The sequence below is a fragment of the Alligator mississippiensis genome, chromosome 5 (assembly GCF_030867095.1).
Source record: "Alligator mississippiensis isolate rAllMis1 chromosome 5, rAllMis1, whole genome shotgun sequence".
In the NCBI taxonomy this organism is placed as follows: domain Eukaryota; kingdom Metazoa; phylum Chordata; order Crocodylia; family Alligatoridae; genus Alligator; species Alligator mississippiensis.
This window is the reverse complement of record NC_081828.1, coordinates 34,294,028-34,312,700: the sequence shown is the minus strand read 5'-3', so window position 1 is coordinate 34,312,700 and position 18,673 is coordinate 34,294,028. Positions and strand designations below refer to the sequence as shown.

Here is an 18,673-nt window from a genome sequence, read left to right as displayed (position 1 = left end):
CGAGCCTAAAGGCCAGGCTGGGACAGCCAAAGAGGCATCTCTGCCACATGGGTGGAGAAACTCCTAGCCACATGGCTCTGGCCCAAGCAGGAGGCTAGCCTCTTGTTGGTCTGGCTGACCAGGCACAGATTTGCAGCTGAGTTAGTGTCTACACATGGGCTACTGTGCAGTAGATTACTTTACTGCACAGTAGGGGTGTGAAGCAGGCAGTATTTGATTCAGATTCAGCCCAATTCAGGGGACAGTGATTTGATTAATTGATTTGGATCACTGTCCTGATTCAATTCGGCTGAATCTGAAGATTTGATTCTGATTCGGAGAATCAGCGATTCAGTCATACAGACAGCTTTATATGTTTTTTCTATGCACCTCAAGGTACCAGGAGTGGCTCGTGAATGCTGAGCTGGTGGGGCAGCTAGAGCATCCTGTGGGAGCATTGGGGGGGGGTGTCTGCGCACTCGGAAGTGGACCTGGAACTGGACCAAAAGTACTTCCAGTCCACTTCCAGGTCTGCCGCCAAGCCCAGCTTGGTGATCAGCCATGGGGGGGTTTCCCGCATGCTCTGCGGTGGACCTGGAAGTGGATTGTAAGTACTTCTGGTCCACTTTCAGGTCTGTTACCAAGCACATGGGGGACCCCCCGTGCTCCCATGGGATGCTCCATCCGCTCCATTTCAGCTTTCACGACCTGCGCCTGATACTTCAAGGTACATAGAAAAAACATATAAAGCTGTGTCTATGGCTGAATTGTCGAATCTCTCCGAATCAAATTGGAGCCTTCCAATTTGATTCCAGGAGATTAATGGGTCTCCTGATTCGATTTGTATTCGGAGATTTGGCCGCCAAATCTCCTCTGAATCGAATCAGTGAGTGAAGCTTCGCGCAGTCCTGCTGCACAGTAAAGCATTTCATGTAGACACAACCACACTATGATCATGTGGTTACTGAAATGTTAGGCATTTTTGTTACTATGCATAGCATTAAAGCAATGCCCTGTACAGTCAGGGGCTAGATAAAATAATGGCCAAGCAAAGCATAGTGGACTCAGCTCTTCACAGTGGGAAGGCTGCTGCTGAGAGGTATGTAATGAATGTGATTATGAGCTTAACTTGGATCACTACTCATGTGACAGCACAGGACAAAGAGTTCACAGTATGGCATTAAGTAAGTGACAATAAACAGCAGTGAAAGAAAATACCTGCCTGGTGATTTTTTTGTAATGTGGATTATTTTCAGTTGAGTCATAAATACTGTACAATTCGAGAGTTTTGAGATGCATGGCATGGTATAACTGAATCAAAGAAAATAAGTTACTGAAGTTTAAAATAATTGGAAGGTTGCAGTGTGCTCCTGCAACCTGGCTATATTCAAGTGGGCTTGTCTGGCACATATCAGAAGCTGGAATCATATTTGGATTAGTTAATGCAAATATTTAGTCATAGGGACCAAACGCAGTCACAGTGAGATAAAGGTTTTTTTGTGGCCTGCTCACAGCACAAAGAGCCAATTTAGCAGGTATTTTGCAGTGGCCCCACCCCTTGGCACTGATTGGTGGAGAGGCTCAAAGGGAAGAAGGGGGGAGGGGGTGGCCACCATCTTGATTGCTGGCTGCCCTTCACACCACCCTGCCCCTCAGCGCTGACTAGCGGAGAGACCCTGGCAGGGGGCAAACACCATCTCATGTGCTGCCCTTCATGCTGTTCTGCCAGCCAGCGCATTCACCTCCCAGCCATGAGGACCTATTGGGAAGCCAGCATTTTAGTTTTATTAAGTCGGGGGTGGGGGAGGAGGTTGTTGATTTCATGGAAAATCCCAGATTTTGTGGTTTGCACAAAATTTGTGAAACTACAAATTAAGTAGGTCTCTATTTATGCATAATAAAAATACAGGGAAACAAGGATTTTTGAGGGTGATATCTTTTATTGGACCAACTGTATATGCATATAGATAGATACTATATGCATATACAGTTGGCCTGACAAAAGATATCATCCACAAATATCCTTGTCTTCTCCATAATTCCTAGACCATCATGGCTACAACATCACTCCAACACTACTAATACAAAGCAGTAATTCCTTTAATGCTTTTGTTTCACTGAGTTTGCTAAGGGAGAGAGAAGTGTTTGTGAGTGAAATTCATGCCTGCTAAAGCACCTCCCCCTCCCCCCCCCCCCCCCCAAAAAAAGAGCTGTGCTAATTTTACTCCAGAATTAGTATACTAATTGCCTTCCCTGTGACACTTAGCAGCACAGCTACCCTCCCTGCAACTACGGTAGTTTGGCACACTAATCCTGTGCCCCTGCCCAACACCCTGGCCAATACTCGCATGCTACCCGGGGGAAGCCCTACACAATGGAGCTGGCTACTTTCCCCACTCCCTGCTGTGCAGGTCCCGGGACTCTGCCAGAAGTGGCAGGGAGCCCCGCCCCCTGCTTCCCAGCAGAGTCCCGGGACCTGCATGTGGTGGGGAAGGCAGCTGGCTCCATCATGTGGGACATGATTTTTGGTATGATTTGTTTTTTTCTGGTTCCAAAATGGCAATCCCCCCCTCCAAAAAAGAGCATTTCCAGGGCCACAGGGAGAGACTTCTGGTAGCAAAGGTCAGGGGGTTACGGGGTAGGACTTCTGGTGACCAGGGGGCAGGGAACCTATCAAGGGGTGGTGTTACCCTTGTGGCCCTTGCCAGCTCACCAAAACTCATTAAGTGGCCCTCCAGCTGAAATAATTGCCCATGCCTTGTTTAAATAGAGTAGCTCCTTCATGAAGTAGAAGTATGTCTCAACTTTTCTACTCCTCTCCCATCAGCTTTTAACCCCCTGCCTGTTCCTCACTGCCCCAATTCCTGTCACTCACTCTGCCCCATAACTGTTTTCCTCCCCCACTTACTTATAACAAGGGTACTGGGGTAAGCCAAATGCCACAAGTGTTCCTGAGTCACCCTTCGCTGTTAGCTGTATCATACTTAGAGATTAAACGAAATAGAAATGAGGGTAGCAGTTTCTCCTACACAAAGAACAGAGGGGAGCTTCAATCCTACACCTGATTAAACAGTATGCCCTAGAGGTCCCATCCTGCTTCAATTTATTGTATTCAAACACCACATTTTTACTTAAATGAATATAATCCTTGGAGCATCAAATAACAACATTAAGACAGAAGTGACATCTCCCAGTTTCCCATAGCTTCCTGTTAGATGAAAATTAGATCTGCTTCTTGCCAAGATTAAAATTAGACTGCTAAGATTAAAACGAGATCAATAAGACCTATAGAAAACATATGCAATACTGTGTTCTGATTTTTAAGTCTATTATTCTAGGTGCACCATAGGATTTGAATGCAATTGTTTTGCTAAAATATCTAACTAGAGGGGAAGCCATTAATCTTAATCCATGAGAATTTACAATTCTGATTCATGGTTACTCTTAATGATGCAGATTTCATTCCTTAATTTTTTTAAATTTTAAATATTCACTAAAATGTAAATTATTTAAACCACAAATTGCTTGAACATTAGTCATGTATGTAGAGAGAACCTGTACTAAATTATTTCATCACAAATAATACAGCATAATTGAAATTCTTTTTTACTTTGGAATTTTTTTTCCCAATTGCATAAGCATTCTTTCTTTCTTTTTGTTCCTCTGCAAGTCATCATAGTACTTAAATTAATTTCGAAAGTATAATGGAAAGTGTTGGATACCAAGCAATTAAAAAAAAAAACAACTTAATTCAATACAGTGCACTTTGTAGCAGCAGACTATGACTGGGATTTTTTTTTTAATATACACAGAGTACCTCCTCTTACTTTAATGAATGACTTTTACAGAATGTGAAGCTGTCCTGCATGCCATTTTTTTTTCAGACCACAGATACATTCATGGTAACAAAGATTACAATCAGTTTTGCTTCTTGTCCTTCCACTTTATTCATAATGTTATTCAGAAGCATATGAACATCAAGAGTACAGCCAGCTCATCCTGTTATGAGACTGCTTTAGTCAACCACTTATGGTAACAGTCATATCTACTACATACATAGTATTCCATGTTTTCAGTTATTATTTAACAAAAAAAAAATCTGGGAATTGTTCAGCGTTTATTTTCCAAAACCGGGTTGAAATTGGGATAAAAGGAAAAAAAGAAAAAAATGTGGTTTAAATCAGGGAGACTATACATACACTATACATACAAAAGACCCAGTTCTTTGCCTCTGTATTTAATATAGTTATATCAGAACAAGAGCATTCCATACTGTGACTGACTGCTTGATAAAAGTTGTGAGTGAATAGGAGAAAGGACCCCGCTTTTACCCAAAGTTTAGAAAAGAAAACACATCAGATTACCTTTGGACACCTACTTGGTGAAGAATAACAAACCCATTCCATCTGGTCAGTCAGATGGGAGGAACATGAGTTTCTGATGAATACCAGTCCATGTCTTCCATTTGCTTTGCTCCACTGTGTCCTCTAAAGATTTTGAGTCACAATTCACACATTTTTTTCAAGCTTTGATTGTAGTGTGTTATTAGGAACAAGACTACATGAAGCATCCTTCCAGTGATAATAAGGAACACCTGTCTCATCTGCATGATGGAGCTGATGCCTAGAAAATATCTTATTAAATTCCTTGTATAAACAAGTTATCTTGTTCAGGACTGTGGCAAAATACAACCTTTCTTCCCACCTTCAGGATATTCTGTCATTGATATTAGCATTTACATAATGGATTTCTCCTCCATAGTCTAGTGTAAATTGTTTTGCACACACAAAACAGAGTCCTGTCATCTCTCTTCTAACTTATGGAGGGGTAGGCTCTGAACCTTTAAAAGGTGGCTGGAATATTCCAATACTCATACATATCACATTCTTACTACTAAGGCTGCAGCACAAGGGGAGAAATTTAATTTGAAATTAGAAGCCTGCAATGGTTTTTCCTGCTCTGTGAAGAAAGATAGCCTTGACTCCCTGATCTTCCCAGATCTTCCCATTTATGGTCCTATTTTAAAAATGTACTGGAGTTTGATAGTAATCATACAGTAGCAGCAGTATACATTGTGTTTTGAACTGTAGTGATGCTATCTCCATAGCAATGAGAAAGGAAGAAACTGGCTGCATCTACACGAGATGCTTACTGTGCAGTAGCTCATTGCTACTGTGCACTAGTGTCATAGGACACGAACTGTGGCACAACACTACTTGGGTATGCAAGTACTAAATGATTGCTCAGTAATAAGTGCACAGTCAGCACCTCATGTAGACGTGACCACTGCGAATGGAACTTAATAGGTATTTACCAGCTCAAACACATCCATATTTGTTTGTAAGAGCGGCAATTTATGGTTCCAGCCACTTGGAAGTTGTAGAACTGGCCTCCTAACACATGTCTGAAGAAAAAGAATTCCTTTGAGGGGCCAGTCTTGTACCTGGGAGAGTAACAGTGATGACCAGAAGTAATGCTCCTGGGAAAGAAGTTCCTGCTTTTCTGTGTTTTCTCTCTCACTATTATCTGATAAGAACCATTACAGACTATTATATAATAATGGAGTCTATTATATATTTGTGAGACGTTAACTCATATTGTAAACATAGGCACTGTCATAGTGTATATGAGTTATGGTCCATGTAGATCACTATTCAATCTCCAACAGCAGCCTTCACAAGAAGCTTTAGAGAAAGCAGATATGGGGTCTCATCCTTATTCTCGGAAGTTAGATATTCCTGTAGGCCACAGGACAAGACTTGATATCCCTTCTAAAACTAGTTAGGATGAACTACAGCAACTCTGTATTCTCTTACATAAAAATCACTCTGCATTTTGTTGTTTTGGGCCTTACTTGAATTAATTATCTAGCAGTATTAAAAAAAAAGAATGTCAAAATGTAAATTTGCACAAGTTTTTAATCCCATATCACAAACAGAAAAAACATTTCGTACGTGTAACTGTTACATGCTACAAATACATATATGTATATGTTACAATTTTAAATATTGGGCCATTCACTTTAACCATTGTTTCTTCAAACATCTTTTGCTCATGTCCCTTTCTTTATGTGTTCAGCTTGTTGTACAACAGATATTATTTCATTGTTTCCATAAGTCTCCCATATGGAGAATTCTTAGAGATGGTTACAACCAGAGATAACAGCCACTTTTGTATCAGTACTTTTTAGTTAATTCCCATAGTAAAGCACCATTAAAAAGGTATTAGAGGAGCTTGACAGCTGCTTTATACTCATATTAATTTGTCTTAGCACTAAACATAAATCTTAGAATTCATCACATTTTTCTGTCTATGAACCATTCAGCTTAAGGAGACAAATAGACCCTTGGTTTAATTCCTCTGGCTTCGATATTGTTACTCCATGGATTAATTTGGCCTAATGACTCTGCATTTCCTACCCCAATATGGTATGAAACACACAGAAGTGGGACTGTAATTTAGACAGCTTTGTAGTACTAATGCAACATCATCACTGTGTTACTCAACACCTTTCTACAAAAACCTTTCACCACTAAATAGCAATTCAATTACTCTCTGAGCACTGTTGGCTCCCTTTTGCTAATACCTTAACCAAAGAAGCCTCTTATTCATTTCAGCATTAAAATGATACATAATGACAAGTCAAACAAAAATGTAAAATGGAAATGGCTCACTAATCTACTGCACTGGGAAACACTGCTTGACCACAGAAGTGCTAAAGAAAACTAGCATCTTAGTACAAAGTTTGAAAGAAATGACACAAAAATGTTCAAGTACTAGAGCAACATTTTTTTGGAGTGCATACACAGGAGCACCTTTCTAACGTGACCACTCAAGAGACTGATAAAAATTGTTTGCTATTTGAGGGTACTTTTCCACTGACACTGCTTGCTATGTGCTATTTTACATTACCCTTCTAATTTCCAAAAGGTGCTTACATTGAAATGATAAAATGGGCTTGATCCTGCTCCCATTACATTTTGATAGCAAAACTCCCACTGATTACAATAGCAGCAAGGATCAAATCTCAATTTCTTTTCCAGGATACTAAGCTGAAAAGAATCATGAGAACTGACTGAAACATTAACGAGCCATTGACAAAAAACCCCCATTGCCTGAAGTTCTACAGGACAACCAACGGAAATTGTGTCACCCATTAGAAAATCTAGAACAACATAAGGTGCATGCAAGAAGCATATTTCACTTTATCATTTTACTGAACCAAACCCTACCTGCCAATATAACCTTTGAGAAAATGCACACAGCAAAGTGGAACTCTAAAGGTCAGGAGAGAATGAATTGTCTCAATTTGTGAAATACCATAGGCTAGGATTATTCAAAGGACAGACCACAGGTCATATCTGGCTCAAGAGGGGTTAACATGTGAACCCAGGCCCCCCCTGCAGTGGCCAGGGTCTCTGGGCTCCCCTTCCCTCCTTTAACTTTGTGCTCCTGCCCCTGTGTCTGAGGGTGGGGTGGTGGAAGGGCACTGCACATGTGGCAGGGAGAGAGCCTGACAGCCCAGGCAAGGAGGAACCCAGGCTGCTTGCAGCTGGGAAACTTGGGCTACTTGTGCTGTACATTACGTGAGAGAGAGGAAGTCAGACTGCTCCCATGGTGGGGGAGACCCCAGGGTCTGTGATGGCTGCAGCATACAGCCCCAGCATCTGTGGCTAGAGTACTGTGCTGCTCCTTGTCATCCAGAAGATGGACAGTCCAGCTATCAGGTAGGGCAACAGTTCCAAGTGCTACATCCCACCTTATTATACAAGTGTTAAGTTGGTTGATCTCCATTTCCATAACAAGTTTTTCTCTGACCCATTTTGCACTCCAAAGACTATGCTCTGCACATCTCTGAAGAGCTGGTGTACAGCACTTCTCCAATGTGTGAAGATTTTCTAACGTGTGTCCACTCTCTAGTTTCTCAAGTACCTTCATCTTTGCACATGGAAACTACAGTTTGGTTTGGTTTAGCCTTCTATGCTTTCACTGGGGATTGGGAGGCCAAGATTTGGTTCATTCTATCTTCCCTTCTTCTTAAAATTCAACTGAAGCAGGGGTGGCCAACTTGTGGTGTGCATGCCACAAATAGCATGGGCACCCTGTGTGTGTCCCATGTGGCAGATCAGGGAGGGAACAGACAGCACAGCAGCAGATAGGGCAGGGAGCAGGTCTAGCCAGAAGCATAGGGTAAGAAGCAGAAAGTAGAGCAGCAGGTCAGACAGGGGAAGGGGATGAGAGTGGCACTCAGGGAGGGTGGAAGGCTAATTTGTGGCATGCCTGCCAAAAATGTTGGCCCACACTAAACAAAAGGATCACACTTCCAACATTGCTGAGTTGTGTTATTGGTGGAGAGTAGCTGTTTCATTTAATTCTAGAGTTTGGTTGTATTTCAGAATAGAAACCTGAAACCTGTACAATGAAAGGTACTGCAAAAGTCACTTACTGAGAATTTTGTCATGCTTTTTGGGTTTTCTTTTTCACATGGTGAACACAGCTGCAATGGCAAGGAGTGTTGGGGGAAAAAAACTTTCACTAGCATAGCTTTGCAAGACCCAACTTCCTGCCCTATCCCTGTAAAAACATTCCATTTTTGGGTATAGTATTTGTAATTCTCAGAAATATTGAGAAATTATTTTTTTGCCAGTAAAAGCTGCCTCTCCATTAGGCATCTTGGCTGATATAACCACACCAATGCCCAGTAGCGTAGATTAGTCCTCAGTCTAGTAAAAATGTGATGTTTTTAACCAGAACTACACCCTGATCTTTGACTGGCATCTTCCATGGAAGTGAGAGGGAGGGCTGGTTTGACCCCACATCGTCTATTTCAAAATACCAAGTGCATGAGCATTCTCACAATGCAGGATTTCTCACTGAAATACTGGCAAGTAGTCTCCTCTTGCATGAGAAGGCTGTTTCCCTGAAATTTTCACCAGCCATTTGGATCTGATTATAATTTAAATCTGAAGTGAAAGAAGATGACTGAAACTCAAGTCTCCCTTGTGTCTGTGGTTTTTTTGTGTGTTTTATTTGGCTCTGCACATACTTCCCTGGGGAGATGATTTTACGACATTTCAAGGATGACTTGGCCAGCTTTAACTTCAGTAACAGGAAGAAATGTACACACTGTACTGCTGCTGTAGTAATCTAACCTGACTGCATTATGTTATAAAATCTACAACTGGTTCTGGAATATTTGAGAGAGGAGGAATATGGAAGTGTCACCAGGAAGAATGAAATACATACTAGCCAATGAGATCCTGCAGTTTAATGCTTTGTAGTACAGATGTGACAGTTAACTTTGACAGAGGCTGGGTGATAATCTGTCCCTCTGTGCAATCAGGGGAAAAGAAAACAAATGCATAAGACAAGGCCAGATAACAGTAGATTAGGCAGACTTATTCATGGAAATATATCTTAAATAGGGCTGAATCAAGTTCAGTTGCAACAATACACGGACTAATATTTCAAACGTATTCTGGAATGTCATCATTTTATCTTTAATTTATGGCTTGTATTCTTATAACCAGGTGCATTATGCAGGGCAACCAGGATTCCCATGATTGAGTACTCACTAAAATAATAAAGACACCGATATACAAGTTTTATTGATTATTGTAAGCTACCTTGAGCCTTTTTGGAGAAGGGCCACATACATGTCTAATAAACAACTAAATAAAGCAAATCAATTAGGACGTAAAAAGAAAAGCACTTGAATCTTTTTCTCTTGTAAAGAAAAAAGTTTTAAAATTAAGCAAGAGATAGTATGTTTGGTAGTAAAATATGGTGTTATGATTTCATAGACATTAGGGCTGGAAGGGACCTCGGAAGATCATCGAGTCCAGCCCCCTGCCCAAAGGGCAGGAAGTCAGCTAGGTGTCATAGGATCAGAGGTATGATTCAGATCATGAGGTATTGGACTTGTTTGGACTCTGCCTTGGTATTAAATTCTGTGCTGGGAGCAGGAAGGGAAAAGCATATTTGGCTCATACAGGAATAAATGGACTAGTATGAGCTTCACTTGTTCTTATGAAGTGAGGACAGTTAATTGCATCTTAAAGTGTTACCTAGCCACATGTTCAGGCAAGTAACGGCGCAATAAAACTAGAAATAAGCCACAAAATTCTTACACAAAAAATGTGTATTGAGTGAGGGTCCAGCCAGGACCTTGGTGGCTGGGCCTGCAGACAGGCCATGGGAGGCAATTAGGAGGTTAGCAGGGTAGTTAGCAAAAGATATAGTCTGAGACATAAGCCGAGATCAAGGGTCAGGGAACTGATGCCAAGTTCCACGGAAAATCTGAGAACAGGGTAAAGGAAGCCAAGGCAAGTCAGGATGCCAGGAAAACCAGAGAGAGCAGAACCAGCACCAAGTTTCAGGTAAGATCTGAGATCAGGGTCAAAGCTAAAGCCAGGTCAGAAGTCAAGAGAACCAGGGAGGGCTGTGAACACATTGCTTGCTGGAACAGACTGAGGCTATGTGAAGGCATGAATGCAGTCTGAGGCTGCAGGTATGTTTAAAAGGGGTGAGTGGTGCTTTCAGCAGCCAGTCTGGTTGCAGAGAATAGGGTCAGCCATACTGGGCCAAGGATCAGGGGCCCACATGGTAACTCACATGCCTGACTCAGCCAGGCCTGCTTGATCAGAATCCCTGACAATGATTTTCTGGCAGGTTTCCATTGGGCCTTGAATTGAACTGGGGTTCCCATCAGCCAACAATCACCTGATCATTGGCTGGCTCTGGGACCACACCAGGGTGTGAACAGGTCCTGGTGGTCCCTGCCAGTTGACGGTCAGCTGATTGTCAGCTGGTAGGGACAGGCTGGGTTCAGTTTGAGTCCCGATTCTGCTGACAATCAGCTGATCGTGAATATGATTGGAACCAGGGCCAGTTCTGGTCCTGGTATAGTCCCTGCTGGCTGAGGACACACTGATCATTGGCTGGATTGATACTGCACAGGGGCTTGAACTCCAGTGCAGTCCCAATCCTGCCAACAATCAGGTGATCATGGGTGGATTCTGGGGACTGAACTGCAGTTCAAATCAGTCCCTGTGGGTCCAAGAAGCCAGCCAACAATCATTGGCTGATTTTTGGCACCTGGCTGTCAACTTGCTGATGCAGGAGAAGTCAGAGACCACCTCCCTCTACACATGCAAGTAAGGCATGATGGAATCTAGTCCTTAATCCCAAAATCACATGTCCTGCCATGCATGTGTGGCATAGCAGGAGGTGCAATTGTTAGGATTAGGGATCATATCCCATTGTGCCTTTAAATAATGTCTGTTAGTGGCCTTAAAGCCTCAAAAAAGAGGATTGTTGCACAGAGATCTCAGGCTAGCCTCTTTGGTTAGAACTATTATTCCTTCTTTATACATAATTAGAATAGCAGAGATGGAAATTCCCATGCTGTGATTCAGCATGGAAAGAGAGCCTATAAAGGGTTTACAAATTACCTTTGTAGTGAAAGGGTTGCCAATGGCTAGCTGATTGAAAATATGTGACTCCCACTACATAGCACCAAGTTCATACTTTGGCAAAGCAGTTCTACTTTATCTTCCCCTCATACTGTAAACTACCTTCAGATGGCATCAGTGGGAATATAATATTTGCTTTTAAGAACACTATTCCACACACAGGTTCTTTTACAGCTCTCATCATAACAGTGCCCAAGTGGCTTGGAATAGTGTACTCAGCAACATAAGTAACAGCTGTAGCATTTGGCTGCCTTATTGCTTCCACAGAAAAAAATGTGGGTGCTGTAGAATAATGGGATTTTGGCAGCAGCACTACTAAGTAACAGCAAGGATGTACCTGTGTTTGTTAAGAGGTAGCCTGGTTGAAAAGCATGCCCTGTGTTTGGAACAGGGAGTAGAGTGATTTGTGATGACAGCAATTTATTCTAGTCTTGGACTAAACCTTTGTGAAAGACAGTTTGATTGTAGGCCTCCCTTCCCTGATATTCTATAGGTGTTGGATGTAGGGTGCTAAGTACCTTAGAGATAAGGTATTCTTGAAAATGAACTTGATGATGCAAAATTTGGTTCTATTGTGCCATGAAGTACAGAGCCTTGACTATAAAGAAAAGGCTATAGTGTTAAAGCAAACAATTTATTTTATTTTTCTTAAAGGAAGTTCAAGCTGGCTAGCTGCAACAGAATGTAGACTGAACATTGAAAAATTGTTTAAAAGGAATAAAGTCATCCTTCTGGCTACATCTGTATTAGGGAAATTCTTTTAAAAGGAACCTTCCAAAGGTGAATTACCTCTGTTTTTAACTTTGCCCTCAAAGACAAAAATAGATTATTCACAAAACTACTGACCAGAAATAGGGCTTTCCTCTTCTAATTCATGGTTCAAATTCAACCCAGATAAACACGCATTTTTTGTCCAATAGCTGGTTAAAAGTATGCAAGAAATCAGCTGGTCATTTTAGCTCCTGTTTATATTAGGAAAATAATCCAGTAGTGACAAAAGTGTCACCAACTGGTCTCAGTGGCCTTCTTCTATGGGCAGCAAAGCTAGCCATGAACTCATGGGATCCGGCCCACAGGCAGCCAGTGGTTCCAGCTCCAGCTGCTGTGCCCGGTGTGTGGGACCATTTCTGCTGTGCTGAGTAGCAGTGACTGCTTCTTCTGCCCAGTGCTGACATGGCAGCATCAGCTGTGGACTTGTGCGGATGCCCCGATCCCCACCCAGGACCTGCCAGCTGATGCTGTTGCCCACCTGGGTCTGCTTCCACTGTGTTGGGTAAGTGCAGAGAGACAGACACTTGAGAGGACACCAAAACTCATTAAGTGGCCTTCAAGCCAAAAAAATTGGTCACCTCTGATCTCCAGTTTATTGTTTCAACACCAGTAAGTAGCAAACATGGGTGAAGATCAAAAGCAAAACTGTCTAAGCTAAAGATGGAATCCATTACACAGAGGAACATCATGATATAGATAAACTCCAAATTCCTGGGATCACTTTAACACAGAACTGAAAAATGGTGGAAAAGTAGATTGGGAGCTTACACTGAGTTCCTCTTGTCGAGAAAACACAGACAGTAGCAATTTATAATGCATACAATCACTTGTTTTGCATAAGCATTACCATTTACTTAACCAAAAAAAAAAAAAAAAGGCCCATTTATACAGACATACAATCCTGTTCTACTCAAGCCCAGTACTGGATGACACCTCATATCTAAGGTAGCCATTTCCAAAGAGACCCCTTGTTTTACATAGTAATCACAGTGGTCCATGACTAGGCCTCCTGGGCATAACAAAACTAATAACACTGGCAAATTGCTTCTTACCATTTTAAACCCTGACCTTACAATAAGAATCATACATATGCATGTACCTATGCATGGCCTCACTACTCTCGAAAGGTCAATATAAAAGACTAAGAGGTTGCAAACTGCAGCCCCAGCTCCTACCACAAACATAGATCTGGGGTGTTAATTTTTTTTTAAAGGGTGATCCCATCTCTACAGATTAAGTGTCTAAGAATCAAGCTTTCCATTGCTTTGCCCTGAACCTCTAAAATAGTGGGGGCCAAACTATCTGGCAGGTGTGCTAGTAGGTCCTCCCTCTCCCCAAGTATCAATCACTTCAATCCCCTTCCTCTGCCTGATCCGTTTCTCTGTGCTTTCTGCTCCCTGCCCCATCTGCCGCCATATTCCCTGCTCCCTCCCCAGTCTACTGAGTGCCACACACCAACTGCCCATACTATGGATTGAACTTCCCTGCTCTAGAACATGCTGTTAAATGTGAGAAATCAGAATGCAAACCAGCAGTCTGAACCAAAGCAAACCACCTCACCTCTCTAGTGTGTGCAGCAGAACCCATTTCCAGTGCCACAGGTTTCCACTGGCCCATCAACAATTACCACCATTGAGGAAACTAGCACCAAACCAATGGTGTTTTAAGTAGCTAGCATGGGCCAGGGTGGTTTTATTTTGACACTGTAACTTCTTTAGAATTAATTTACTCAAGAGCTGTAATTCATAAATAAAAATTATAAAAAGGCCAATACATAAGCAGCAGATACTAAGATGATGATATATACAGATAAGTGAGTCTTACAAAATGCAAGCCTAGGATGTTTGGCAGTTTCATACGTACCTCACATAAGGCATTTTCTATGTCAAAAATTTCACCTAAACGTGGATATTATCAGGGCTCTGGCAGATGTTACATTTGTTGCACTTTACATGCTGTTGGTTATGCTATAAAAATGGTGGATCTGCCACAAAAACAGCGAACCCACCCCAAACAAGTCACTGTTTGAGACAGCAATTTCTCTGTGGCTCAAAACTGTTCCACCACAAATTTAACGTCTGCACAGGTCTCTCTAAGCCCCCCTGGCCCAGTATCCCACAGTGCTCTACTCTCTCTCTCTCTGCCTCCAAAGGTTGTGGGGCCAGGGAGGGAAGGACAGACAGTGGCTGCCTGAATCCCCGATAGCCTGACCAGCAGCAAGCTGTCAGGGAGCCCTGCAGGAACTGGCAGGAGTTGACCTAGCAGTGCAAACCACCCAGTCAGCCTTTTCAGGCCCTGTCACCTTTGTTGCCCAGTGACAAATGTAACTGGGCTGCCTATGAGACAGAAACTTTAAAAGACTGCTGGTGTTCAACCACCAGCAGCTTTTTAAAGCTCCCCACTTGCATGCAGCCCCATCAGGAATGTCTGGCCCGGCCCACTGAAAGCCTCCCCTGGGAGTAATGGGAGCTAAGCAGCAGTCTTCTTTTGTCTCCTGGCTGGAAAGCATGTCTTTATGGCAACTCTGTTATGCTTCAGCCAAGAAGCTGTGCACATGTCCATACCCAAGAGTGATCTATACTTTTTATAGGGCTACAAACTTCGTAGCGTTACAAAAATAACATGTCAGCAGTCGCAGAGAACTAAAGAATTTGGGAAACCTAGACTGGAGATATGTTAAAGATTTAAATCCCAATAAAGTGAACGAGAAACTGGTATCAGGATTAAAAAGAATAAAAAGTAAATTACAACACAAGCATTTTTTAATTAATTCGTGGAGCAAATTCTGGGTCATCCTTCACATACATGAAAGTAAATTCTAAGTGTTCAGATGGTGGGGATTTTTACCCCCCCCCGGAAGGGAGAGAGAACAGATCAGAGCAGACAGGGTAATCACCAGTAGTTTTTTGGAAGGTAGACTGGACTGGAAACTACTCTCTTTACAGCTTGATAAATAGCAAGGAACTATAGAACTTTGGTCTTCATAGTCCATTTTCAGAACTTGATCATCTATTCAGTCTTGACAGTCCATATAACCTCGCAAAAATGTATATGAAAAGATACTGATCGTTTCCACAGGATAATTGCTATGATACCCATTTCTACAATGTTTAGTTCTTTGTTTCTATTAGCCAAGTTGAGAGTGATTATAATAAATCTGACTGATCAGAGTATGAATTTCATGCAAACAATGCAATCAATTTTATGAAGTTGACTGCAAGTCAAAAGTTTTATAAACTGGCACTAGGTTTACCGAACATGCACTTTTCTTTGTATTATTAAATAACAGAATTGCTAATTACATCAATCAACAAATATAAAAAGCCTAGAAGTAATTTCTCTTTAGATTTATTATTTCAAAGGCACTTAGTGTTGTACATTTATATAGCGCCTTTTCCCCACAAAGCGCTTTACAATATACACACATACAGGAATTTTCCCCCCCACCATTGAAATGCAGGCACCTCTGACCGCACCACTGCTGCTTCAAAATATCACCAGCATGAGACTCCATACTTGAGGCCATGGAGATGCTTCTCAGTATTTTCAGTCTCAGCGTGACTTATTATATCCTTTATTTTCAAACTTCCAGCTTGAGCAATTAAAAAGACTGCAACTAGAATACAAACACCAGAGCTTAATTTTGGAACCAAATCACAATTTGTTCACCTTCACTAGATTTTTAGTTTCTTTGTCAGACTGACAATAAAAACATTTTTTTAAACTAGATTTTTTTAGTTTACCCTCAATGTAAGTTTTGGGACATCAAGACCTAGATGTTTAAGGATTTAAGGACCTGGTTTTATGAGGAAATGAGTGCTGTCAATTTCAATGGATGTTATGTTACAGAGATAGAGTTATTCCTTCCTTGTTCTGAAGCAGAATCCGTGTTCGTTTTTAAGGCAAAACTGAGGAAGTTTATCACCCAGTGCTGTTAGTAACCATTTTGAATTGTAAAGCACCCTAGGTCTTGCTGCAGAGGATGCCATATAAATGTGCTTTGAGAGGTTTTTGCTTGTTAGTGTCAAAAAACACATAACTGAAACACATTTGTAAAAAATATCCTAAATCCACTACTTTACATCACTGAAGATGTCTCTCTAACCAAAAGAATAAAAATGGATATCCTAATTTAAGGATTTTTTTTTTACTTTGACTCTTTAAAAAGCTACTAAATCATTTCTTTTAAAAAACATTGTATTGGGGATGAAAAATTTCACAAAAAAAGCTATTATGGTAAACCCTGATAATATAGGGCAATAAGAAATACACTACAGTCATTTACAGCAGCACTAGCTGCTTCACTATGAATTATGACTTGAAAGTTTAAAATTTAATTTAAATTAAAATGTAGTAAATATGGTAGCTTTTTTACCTCTTGTGGAATGAACACACAATTTGTTTCCCTGATCCCTAAATGAAATTAGGCTTCAAAGACACACTTTTTTGATTAACTCTGTAACTGTTCAAATTTACCTACTGTGTCACTGGGTAGCTGAACGTAGTCATTGGCATTTCTTGTGTGAAGAAAGATCACCAGTAAGTGATACAGACAAGGACTATGATAATCTCAAAATTTCAGGTTTCAGTATAAGAGGGAAAGTGTTTACAGGGCGTAACAATTTTAACATGAAAGATAGTATCTAGTATTCACACAACTAAGCTACTCACTAACAGGCAGATGTAAACCCATACGCATATCAACTTTACAAAAAGAAAATAAGTATTTAAAACCTTGATAAAAGATGTACAGAGATCACATTTATTGCATATTCAGTGCATGCCTTCATGTTGTGCATTCCTATGTTACAGCATGTGTGCAACACCAAGGAGCTATCAGACCTTCAGTGCATACCAAGGATTTTTTTTGGTAGCATGGAATACAACCGAACACTCTCAGTGACCACCACACTCCCATGTCCTGATCTTTTTTGCGATCCTGTTAAATCATGTAGCAGCTATAGTAACTGTGACTAGAGCTATTTTTCATATAAAGCATTAGATGTACTTGCAGCTGTCTTTTCATTAGATTTGACAGCTGGAATAATAACTAGTACTCCAGGTCTAGTAGCTCATGGACACTGTTTGGGAACTAGTGGTGTATAATTTAAAAACCTACAAAACAGTTGCCTAATTGATCAGAAACAGTAAAAAAAAAAAAAAAAAGCCCTCTGGAAAATGGAGACAGCCTGAAGAATTTGAGATGTACCATTTCAAACATGACAAGAAAATAAATGAACCAAAACCCCAGAATGAGGATTACCATCACAACTCATCTTAAAACCCAAACCTATACAGTACAGCTGCTGAATAGGTGTTCACCTTAGTTTGAAAAGGTTGCCAAAAGGGAAGACTGCAGAAAATGGCCACTAGTCTTATCCCAGGAATAAGACCATACAGGACAGACAGAAGTCTGCCACTGACCAATGAAATGGAACTTTCAAGGAGTGGTGATAAAGGTTTCAGAGGGAAGGATGGATTTTGAGTCCATTCTTTCTCTCATTAAAGTCAATGGTAAAATTCCTATGGACTTCAAAAGGAGGACTGGTCTCTTAATCTGCTTCCCTCCACCATTTCCTTGGGAACCAAAATCATACTCAGCTCCCTAGAACCGTCACATTAACACAGTCCTAAACAGGAAATATTCAAGCTGCCAGAGGGATCTATAGATAAACCAACACTGGAAAGGCTCCATATGCACAGTGAGATAAGCCTATCATTTTAGCAGCAAAAAAAGTTAGGCACCTGCCATCTTGGTTTAGCCCACCTACACCAGAAATGGTGTACATGCAAACACTGACCATAACACAAAGTTACAGAAAGTGTGTCTACCCAAGCTAGCACTGTGACAAGATAACATGCCATACAAAGGGCTGCAATACATGGGATAATTCAGAAGTATTAATAGAAGAGATGATACAAACCGACAACTGTTCGGCCAGGAACAACAAAAAAAAAAAAAAATGTAGTAACCCTAATTTTAACTGGGTTCTTCACTGAAGGAAAGGAAGGTCCATAAAAAAACAGATGGACTGACTTCAAATGATTTACATCCCTAGACAAATCAGATTACATTGATTTAAGCCCAATTTAATTTAGGCAGGTTTTTAACCACAAGAATAAGGACATTCTTAGTACATATTAATAATTAAACCAACATATACACAATTAGCAATATTCTACATAATAATAAACATTTAAATAGCTTGTTTTGGATTATTCTATACCTAGTTAATTTGTTTAAAAAACAAGCCAAGTAGTTTTATTTTACAATGCACTGTGCCTTTCTATACATTTCTTGTAATCAGTCTCTGTAGCACTGCACCTTTATAGATTTTATGATCCAAATTCAATTGTGTCTTCAGTAATTCTCTTGAACTCATAATTTCCTCTCCCATCCATGTGCAGATAAAACTGTGAAATAAAAAGTATGCATTAACAACAGCAAA

At 40.9% G+C, this 18,673-nt stretch overlaps 1 protein-coding gene across 2 annotated transcripts in view; it reads right to left on the bottom strand.

The window, feature by feature from the left end:
• Nucleotides 1-5,879: 5,879 nt before the first annotated feature.
• Nucleotides 5,880-18,673, bottom strand: part of ABCD3 (ATP binding cassette subfamily D member 3) — a 65,205-nt gene continuing 52,411 nt past the window's right edge. Inside the window, exons 23-24 of one of the 2 annotated variants that reach the window (XM_014599746.3) lie at nt 18,550-18,638; nt 5,880-15,840 (exon numbers count right to left, since the gene is read on the bottom strand). In XM_014599746.3, coding sequence (XP_014455232.1) covers nt 18,561-18,638 — 78 coding nt within the window. In that variant the 3' untranslated portion in view covers nt 5,880-15,840; nt 18,550-18,560. Of the gene's footprint in view, nt 18,639-18,673 lie in introns of both variants that reach the window. The other variant, XM_019479066.2, reaches the window with a different exon arrangement.